The sequence below is a fragment of the Salvelinus fontinalis genome, chromosome 4 (assembly GCF_029448725.1).
Source record: "Salvelinus fontinalis isolate EN_2023a chromosome 4, ASM2944872v1, whole genome shotgun sequence".
NCBI lineage: Eukaryota > Metazoa > Chordata > Actinopteri > Salmoniformes > Salmonidae > Salvelinus > Salvelinus fontinalis.
The window spans coordinates 74,283,419-74,293,779 of record NC_074668.1 but is presented as its reverse complement, the minus strand read 5'-3'; the positions used below and the strand labels follow the sequence as shown (position 1 = coordinate 74,293,779).

The 10,361-nt window shown below is 40.9% G+C and overlaps 1 protein-coding gene across 1 annotated transcript; it reads left to right on the top strand.

Moving 5' to 3' along the window:
- Positions 1–1,297: 1,297 nt before the first annotated feature.
- Positions 1,298–10,324, top strand: LOC129854369 (transmembrane protein 178B-like). The gene is made up of 4 exons (XM_055921332.1): positions 1,298–2,002; positions 5,734–5,847; positions 6,316–6,453; positions 6,893–10,324. The coding sequence occupies exons 1-4, from the start codon at positions 1,600–1,602 to the stop codon at positions 7,138–7,140; spliced, it is 903 nt and encodes a 300-aa protein (XP_055777307.1). The 5' UTR covers positions 1,298–1,599; the 3' UTR covers positions 7,141–10,324.
- The last annotated feature ends 37 nt before the right edge of the window (positions 10,325–10,361 follow it).

Genomic DNA, 10,361 nt, shown 5'->3' with positions numbered 1-10,361 from the left:
AGATCAGCGGACCTCCAAACTCAAGTATGGCCCACTTCGAACAAGGCTTATGTATCATTTGTTCAATGTAAATGTTTGATATCTTGTTGAATTTAAATGGATCACGTATTGCACATAGTATACACAGAGAAAATGAATGCATGAGCAATGCATGTAAAGTCTTTCAAGGGCATCTGTTGTTGCACTATTGGCACTAATGAACAAAGTGCTGATTTCCATTGCTGTCTTTACCTCCCTTTACCTCAGATGAACAATTGAGACCCATAAGTACCAATTTTTAATAGGAATATGTCCCCAAAACTTAATTGGTGACACTTTACACTAAATTGCTCTTATACTTGTGTAATATCAATGTAATTATTCAAGTAATGACATTTAATTAATATGCACACCTTATTGCTTTGTATTGTAAATGATAAAACCTATCCCTAAGTGGATATAGCATAACAGTGCTGAAGTACTGATTGAATGTCTCTCCAAAGTTGTGTAAAACCTTTCTTTGGTGTACATTAGCAGTGTTTTTGCATCAGCCGAGCCTGAGTGAAGGAGGTGTACAGTTTGATTCATTTTAAACATTGATAATGTTGTTATCATGTAGCCCAGGGGTCTCCAACCTTGTTCCTGGAGAGCTACCCTGCTGTTGGTTTTTACTCCAATCCCAGTTGTAACTAACCTGGTTCAGTTTATCAAGCAGCTAATTCTTAGAATCAGGTGTGCTAGATTAGGGTTGGAATGGAAACCTACAGCTCTCCAGAAACAGGGTTGGAGAGCACTAATGTAGGCCTTGGGAATCCCTTGGTCAGTGTGTCTCCATGTTTTGAAAGGCTGTGGGCTCAATTCAATCAAACCTGGATGGCGGTAGTTTGTAAACAAAGTCACCAATCATTGCTGTGGTGGGTTTAATTGAATTTCAGCTCGCACCTGTCTCATTGCGTTTGTCAACTGTGCACAGAAAAGGCTTGTAATGAAATATGTTGGGTTACAAATAGGTTTTGATCCAGCATGTGGTCCATGTGCATGTGTGTGTTTCTTCATGATACATAAAACATGGCCCAATATATATACTTAATATGATAGTTAAACAACTGTGTCAGGTCCTTACAGTTGTAGCAGATCACAATGTCCCAAATAATAACAATAATACTACTAATAATACATATGATATAATTCGTATATTAACACAATGTATTCATATTTAATCAATCATACATGTTTACCCCTAGTAGTATTATTATTAGTATTATTAGTGAACAACCTGCTGGAGATATATTGCCAGTGCTAAGTTTCTTCCCATCCTACTGAAACCCGAGAGGAGAGAGAGTGCATTGCATCACTACCCACTCCTCGCAACATTGGTCGCCATCCACCCACCTCTCCTCTTTCCAGTACCAAAACAGATGGTGGAAAAATCATCACATCTGCCGGGACGCAGGACAACAATAGACAGCATCTAGCCCAAGAGAACCGGGGCGTCCATCATGTTTGCTGTCAAGAGCTCCATGAGGCTGTGAGCGCCGTCGTGATTTTTGACACGGGGTACCATCACGGCAGCCGAGGATTCTTCTCGCGACTGTCTGGGCTCTCCATCGAGTGGGGAAGATGGCCGCCATGAAAATTTTAACCAGCAGTGGGCTGTTCTTAGCGTTCTGTGCGTTGGGATTGCTAGCCATGGCAATCTGCACCGACTATTGGTATGAGACAGATGCGCGTAGACACCGAGAAAGGTGTAAAAACTACGCCAACAAGAGAAACGACCCGGGGTACATCTATATCTCAAATAGCAATCTCCCCCTCCAGATGCCCCCAAAGGGCATTGAAAGGAAAGGTAACAGTCCAAGTGCCGGAGCTCAGCCTCTTATTAGGGAAAAACGGCACTTTCTGGCTGCAGCATCAGCTATGGAGTCCCACTGCAGTCGCCAGTTCAATTCAACCATCTCTGGGCTCTGGAGAAAGTGTCATCGAGATGGATTTGACCTGGAGACAGAGGATCTCATATATAAAGGTAAGGATGCTACAGCTAATAGCCTACATCAGGCCCTGGTGTGATGTGGTACTGATGCTGCTCACTGAGTGTAAGCATGATGCTCAGATCCAAGCTTAACATGATTTTATTGATACACTGGGCATGGGATTAACTGATGCTCGTAACTGTCACTGTAGGGCCGTTGCCATAATAATATTTTACAAGAGGGGCTTTTGTTCATCACTGTAAACTTCAGTAGCAAATAAATAATCAGTAAATAATCTAGATGGGAATGCCAGTTGTATACGTGACGCCGAAGACGTGAAACCTGCGTATTTTTACGCCTTGTGTGTACAACGCTGTCCATGGTGCTGAATTTCTTTTCAGGCTTTGCGCCCAGCCCGTTCGCCTAGCAGCAGAACGCTATGGCGGAGGAAGGGGGGTCTTCCCTTGTAAAAGCGAAACGGTTTTTGTCTCAGGTGCTATTTGGACTGCTCGATTTTGATGAGTGCATTTGGCATCTGTTACGTTAAAATAGTAGATCATGTGTTATGGGTGATGCGTCGACTGCCACGGGGGAGATTGAGAGAAGACCGACGACTGAATTATTGATAAACATCCTGGTTCGTGGGAATTTTGAGCTGCAGGAGAGACAATCACAGTACATGGAACTCTCGCAGAACGGCCTTGTCCGATACATAACAGCAGGGCTTTCTGTGCAATGCCATGAGGCGTTCATGCCTGACTACTCTGAGTTTCTGACGAATAATGAGAGAACAACAGCATCAATGTTAGCATAAACACAGTACCTTCATTCAAGGAAATTCAGGACACTGAATATTTTGAGGAATTTCCCACAAATTATAGCATGTTTGTTTACCAGGATTTTTTCCTTATGAATTCAATCAGATTCAAACTGTCCAGAGTAGGCCTAGAGGACAGTGAAAACATACATGTTCATGGGTTGTTCCACGAAAATAAAGTTTATTTTACATCCCTTTGATATTTTAAGTAGAAATTGAGCACCAATGTTGAATTTTAAAAGCCTGTTATATTAAATGAAATGGAGAATTCAATAAATATTTACATTTGTAACAAGAATAAAAACCGTGGTGCCAATATTCAGCATTTTGACATGTCCATCTATCGTTCTTTTTTTACATCCGTTATTAGTTATTAAGTGGTTGTTCCACTGGATATCATAAGGTGAATGCACCAATTTGTAAGTCGCTCTGGATAAGAGCGTCTGCTAAATGACTTAAATGTAAATGTAATGTAAATGTAAATGTAATTAGACAGAAAATGCAAATAAATAGTTGAATGATTATGAACATGGTCTTTTGCCTGCTAATGCCTGCAATGCAGTGAAGAAAACTATATGACAACAATAACGTTTAACTGGCCCCTCTAACAGTACAACTGGCCCCAGCTTGGTCCCCCCCAGTTGAAATGGTCTAGAACCGCCACTGGTGGGGAATCGTATGTGGCTCGTTTCAGCTAATTGTATCTTGTTCTTGATACCATGTCTTGTTTTGACTGATGTCATGTCTATGCTAATATGGCTCAAATTTGCTAGCTAGCTAACCAACAACTGTAACGATGTATTTGAGAGACAACAAGTAAGTGCTCATTGTGCAAATGTATTTGTTTTCAATAAACATGGGAGAGGAAATACAGTTTACATGTTGTCAACAATCTAAGCCAACCCTGTCTGTTTATGCCCCATTGTTGCGCATGCATCGGTTTTGTTAATCAACCAACACATCTATAGTAAAATCATAGTGTAAAAGCAGGTGAGCTGGTTCTCTTTTTTGTTGCCTGTTTTGTGGTGGAAAACTGAGCGGGGTGAGCATAACATGTCAACCCTAGAAATGTTTTAACAATGTCATTTTTTGGGGTGAAGCTTGCATTTAATTGTCATTCTGTTTCACACAACAATCTTCCATTCCCCATGTAATAAGTGGATGCATGGCTGACTTCAACCCTGTTAAGGTCAACCCTGTTACTTTATTTGGCACTTACTATAGTCATTTTGTTATTTAACTTGAGATTTAAAAAAAAATAAGTTGAACATGTTGTCTTTATAACAGAATGTTAAAATTAGGTGAAAGCAAAAAAAATAATCATAAAGTTACACTTCTCAAAACGCACCGAATTGGTGGAACGATCCTCGTGCTGAGGTAAACAGTTACTGTTGTCAGAATTGTGGGAAAGTGAGCTGCTTTCTTTGATAGAATAAGGTAATCTGTAGCATATCATAAATCGACAACAAAATCCACTACACCCTCAGGTTGATTTGCATTGAGACACATAGGCCCACTGGACAACATGATATTCTCTCTAGTTGCTCCCTTGTTTATCAGAATGATGAGTTGGTCTGCATCTGCAGACACCTCCCAACTCACACCTCAAAGTCTCTCTATAGTGAAGTTAGTAGGTCTGTATACCACCATCACAGTAATACTGATATAAGTAACCTGGTGGGACCAGGGGGTAGCCACTAGCCAGATATGTTTGTGATTCAATGCTACATCTATGGCATGAAAACATGGAACCCAATCCAGAAATGTATATTTCCTCTCTCAGACTGCTGTAGTTCCATATGAGGCTGTGAACTGTTGGCTCCATATTTTAGCCTGCGTACAGTACTTTTGACTTCCTTAGCTTCACATAGCTGAATGTTTGTAGCTGAAGTCCAGGTGTTCTAAGAGTGGAGCTTCACACTGTGACTTTTGACAACTCTATCACATTTGGTAGGTCAATACCAATGTGTTGGTGATATCCCTGCCTCAACATTGGGTTCTCACATTTGATTACTTGTTTTTGCTGCCTTTGACCTAAAATGTATCAAATAATATTAGCGAGTAGGTAGTCAGATCTGCTACTGAGCAAGTGCTTAGTAAATTGGTCTCCATCCATAGCTCTTGATCTTGAGACTCACACAATATTAGATTTTGCAGAAGTAGTCATGGGACATAAATGTCTCACCGCTCATCTGGATGTATTGTGCTTCCCCACCGAACATGAGAACAATGAATTATGTATTTCTGTACTCTGAACTGAGTGAACTCAATGCTAAATCCTTGTAAAACCCTTTTTGAACATTCACACTAGTTCATCTTTTCTTTTTTGATTATTCCTCCTGTTTATGCCAGAACCATATAGCCTTTTCCATTCATGGTGACTGACTAGGCTTCATGACAGGGGTCTTCTTCCACACTTACAAAACCACGTCATAAACATATTCCAGCATAAATCTCCTTTCTCCCTGATCTAACAAGTAACTGTTGGTAAATCAACCACAATGATTACAGTACACAACATCCAGGAATATGTGAATATATTTGCAATAATCATATGTCATTTGAGCATACATAGGTGGTCTATCTCATCGCAGTGATATGATGAAACAGTAATGTAAGACTTGTCTCTTCCTGTTGTTATAATTGGTCTGGATACCCACCTCGCACTGAGAGAGCCTAATTAGAGGCTGATCTACATGAATGATGCCGGATGCTGTTTCTGCTCTGAATCACAGCTAGATGTCTCTCACTTTGAGAGGCACACTGAGGATATTGCATGATGACATCATTCACAGTGACACAAAGGACTCAAAACAATTTTCCTCTTTTAGAACTACTGTAGTGTCTACATGCTTAACTGAGTCACTATATTCAGTGTGGTTGAGTTTATTGTCTGCAAAGCAGCCTGTTTTATCAAGATCTTATCAAGACTGTGTTTCTATCATAATCATAAACTCTTTTCTTCAGGATTGATTCAGCGGTGCATCCCAGTCAAGTATCACTACTCTTCCTCCATCCTTCCGCGCAATTTACCCATCAACATCACCAAGACCATCCGTCAGGATGAGTGGCATGCACTCCGTAAGTCTGAGCCTGTCTGTCTGTCTGTCTAATGGCTGTCTTACTGGCTGTACAGTATGTCTGGACTCTCCCTGGGTTCAATCATTTTCTCTCTCTGTCTATCTCTCTAGTTCTCTTTCTCTCTAACTGTTATCTCAGGATCAAATACATTTAAAGTGGCACCCAATGAGAGCAATTTCATCTTCTTGTTATCGCTGTTCACCCCTCCTTGTCGCCCTCTCTAGTTCTGATATCCTTAAAAAAGATAAGGAAGATTGCATGGTTCCATGAAGGAAGTGACAGGGATTTGTAAGGGTGTATGGCTCTATTTGTGTCAGGAATATTTCGGTGTATCATATGCCATGAATATGACTGTGCAGACATTGCATTTCTGTGCTGTACATGCTGTAGATCCCACTGGGCCTCCTGCTCTGATCTCCACTGTTCTTTGTCCACTAAAATGACGGAGGTGTGTGTCTGTTGGTGCAGATCTACGCAGGATGACGGCTGGCTTTGTGGGCATGGCCGTGTCCATCATCCTGTTTGGCTGGATTATCGGAGTGTTGGGCTGCTGTCAGCAGCATGACCTCATGCAGTATGTAGCTGGACTACTCTTTCTCATGGGAGGTAAGAGCTGGCTCCTCTCTCTGTTTGGTGTGTGTGTGTGTGTGTGTGTGTGTGTGTGTGTGTGTGTGTGTGTGTGTGTGTGTGTGTGTGTGTGTGTGTGTGTGTGTGTGTGTGTGTGTGTGTGTGTGTGTGTGTGTGTGTGTGTGTGTGTGTGTGTGTGTACTTGTGCGTGTGTGTCTTTGTTTGATGCATTGTGTAGACTACAGTAGTTGTGGGTATATGCGCTTGTGTGTGTGAGAGAGAGCTATATGTGTGAACACATAGGTTTATATAAAAAGATGTACAAGAAACTCATGACATGGAGTGTGAAGATCTTACCATTTATTGTCTGGGTGACCCACTAAGCCTACCAAAATAGGAATGACATAATACTGTATATAGTTCATTGAAGTTGCTGTGAATCCCATACATTTCCATTTGTCTCCTTGTCCTCCCTCAGGAACATGTTGTATCATCTCCCTGTGTACGTGTGTGGCGGGCATCAACTTTGAGCTGTCGCGTTACCCACGCTACATGTATGGCCTCCCAGAGGATATTAGCCATGGCTACGGCTGGTCCATGTTCTGTGCCTGGGGGGGCTTAGGCCTCACTCTGCTGGCTGGTTTCCTGTGCACCCTGGCCCCATCCCTAAGCACCCCCTCCCGTACAACCGTCCACAAGCCCAGGCAGGAGAACGGAACCGTGTGATGGGACTGTGTGACTGGCGCACAAATAAGCAACACCCATCCAACTTTGTCCAACGTTTTTGTCCAACCACCATCTCACCTCGTCCCCCTTCCCTGTCCATACCACCTCTGTCATCCATCTGAATCATGAGTGTACCAGAGAAATTGTACATGGGAGAACAGAGCAAAGACAAACCACACCAAACTGTACTATTTACTGTACATCTAAGACACAGAGCAATGGCCCCAGAATACTTTGGGACATGGCAAGACCTTTTTGTTGTTAAACGTTTGACTACTAACTCTATGGCAGCCTAAAGGCGACTGTTTGTCTGTTTTTTTTTCAAGAGGAATTGTCTTAAAATGGTGCTCTCTTTTAACACACACAACACAGAACACAGTCCAAAAGCTTAGAAAGAAACAATAAGCAACAAACAAGAACATGTGGCAGAGCATCCTGTCATCATTCCTCTTTTAGTCGGGTGGTCTGTACTGTGTTTGTTATTGTTCGCAACAAAAAAGGATGCTGGCATAAACTGTCCAATGTTTTGAATCAGCTGACTGATGTCAACCATTATCCCTAGGAAGCATTATCCCTAGGAAGCATTATCCCTAGGAAGGACTTTACAGTTTAAGCCTAAAACCTGCTTCTTGCATCAGAGGACAAAGAGCACAACATGGAAATGGCAGGGGTGGAACAGCAAGATACAATTTTGAAGAGCAAATCTTTCAACGCTTCTATGATTCAGTATGTACAAATGCATCTCTACGTAGATTCAGGTCATTGTTTGTATAAAGTAACTTGAATAAGAAAACATGTTTCTGTTTGTTTCGACGTAACAATGGAAATTTGGGTCTTCAGTGATGTTGTTTGCTGGAATAAATTGTATGCTTCATGATTAGAAGAATAAGAGTGATCGCGAGGCACATTAAGTACTGTTTGAGAGTAGCAGAGGCAGTTAAAGGTCCAGTGCAGTCAAAAATGTGATTTGTGTGTGTTTTATATACTGTATATTTCCACACTATGAGGTTGGAATAATACTGTGAAATGCTGATAATGCCATTATAGTGTAAGAGCTGTTTGATCAGTATTCCCCTCCCCACTCAGACCATTCCCAGAACGTCCTAGCAAAAGTCTTGCTTGAGAAATTGCTCTTTGCTAAGAAGCTATTTTAATTGAAAACAATTACAGTAAGGTACTTGATTATTACCCAGAAATGATTTGATATTGAAATAAAAACGTCTGCATTGGACCTTTAAGGAACAGTGAATATTTTATGTTGAAGGACGGGGTTCAATGAAAATAAATGTAACCTTCTGGTAACACATTCAAACTTATAAACAATGACAGACGGTAATTTACAGTTAAAAGTGACAATACCTGCCGTCTTGGATTTGGCAGGAATTGAACGGCAGACACCAGTGTTGGACTTGCATTTAATGTATTCTGTCACAAAAACCTTCACATAGCACAACACATTGTAGCAAGTATCAATGCATTGAGTGATTTGGTTTGTGTGAATTGCTTCAAGATGCAGGTATTTGCACAGCATAGATTCCCAAAGCTTCTGTTAAAGTTTATCATTGAATCCATGTCTTACTCAACACAACATTTCTGTTAATATTCTTCTGTAAGTGAAAATGAGTAATGTTGAGAGTTACATTGAGAGAGCAGTAGGGCTGTGAAAAGTCATACTCAATGTCATGTTTACATCAGTAACACCACTGGCATGTTGTTTTTTCCTGTCTACCAATCCTTCTCTCCTCACGTTTGAGGCAGGGGTGTCTGCTCTTGCCCATAGCTGTTCTCTGTATTCTTCCTCAGTAGGGGGAAACTAGGAACCAGCTTAGGTCTTTTGGAGACAAGACCAATAATGTGGCAGCTTGTCAGCAGACAACATGATGTCCTGTTAAAGCATCAACTGCATCACTTCAGTATGAAGGATCCCTATTGAGTCAACCACTTTCCTGCAAGTGGGCTGAATGAATTGAGGGAGCTCACCATTTCTATTTTCAGTGCCACTTTTGCCCCAGGCAACAGGCAGTCTTACTGGCCCTTTGCAGTTTTCTGAGTCCCCTTCGCAATTCATAGAGATCAGGAGAGGTCAAAAGGCCCTCATTTGGGTAACATTTGATTAATGTACTCTGTAAGTGCACAGTTCTTGCAGGACTTGAGAGGTGTAATAATGATACAAGCACACTTGTGTATTACATAAAGGGTCTGGGATGAAACTCAGGCCATGTTGGGAGTTTGTTTGTGGCAGGTCTGGGTTCAGACAGGCTTCGGAGGCTAGCACTACACATGAATTAAGATGGAATTACAGGTAAGATGGAATTTATATATTTTGTGAGTACAGAGTACTCAAGGAACACTGTTTTGTTACCTATATTAAAAAAAGCACTAATTGTGACACTTTTTCAGCAGTGTTATGAGGTGAGGTGATGAGCTATAACCTTTCCAGTGAATTAGTATTTGACTGTAGATAAAAACATTGCCTCAAAGTGACTACAAAGTGAAACATCCCAACATTGTTACTACATGTAGCACCACCTCAGACTTGTAAAAGAGTTGTGGATATTGGTGGTGTTCTGCTGCCATTCTGAGCTCATCCACAGTCTTCTCCTCCAGCTTATATCAACACACATGTACAGGTTTTGTCCCTTAGATCTCTAAATTGGCCAATGATATTGAATGCATGGATAATTGCTACAATAAACAATACATGTATTGCAATTGCGTTGTTTGAGTAATGATAAAGGCTTTGTTGCTAATCCGGTTGATAGAGAAAAATCTGGGTAGCATAGCAAGATTTCGGAAAAAGTAGTAAAATGGCCACATAAAAAAGAATGAGAGAAGGGGTAAGCACAATATACAACTTGTATGCAAAAGTGACAGCTAAGTACTTCTCTTATTGGGACTTCTAGTGTTTCATGAGGAACTGGAAAGTGTTCAGCGTGAGCAATGTGGGACACTGTGTACAAATGCCACAATTTCAAGTGGCACCTCTTTAAGTAGCACTGCTATGATTTTCTACAAGTCATTTATACTGGTTCAATCCACGAGGATGGAGAAAGACGATTAAAAGACATTATAGTCTCGCATGAGATCATTATGGTTCATTTCTTTTAATGTATTCAAACTTGTGTCCATTTTTGAAACTAATTTATTTTACTGAAATAAAATGTAATTAATATACTATTCTGAAGTCAACTGTGTCTGTATATTTCATGTATTTTAGATGT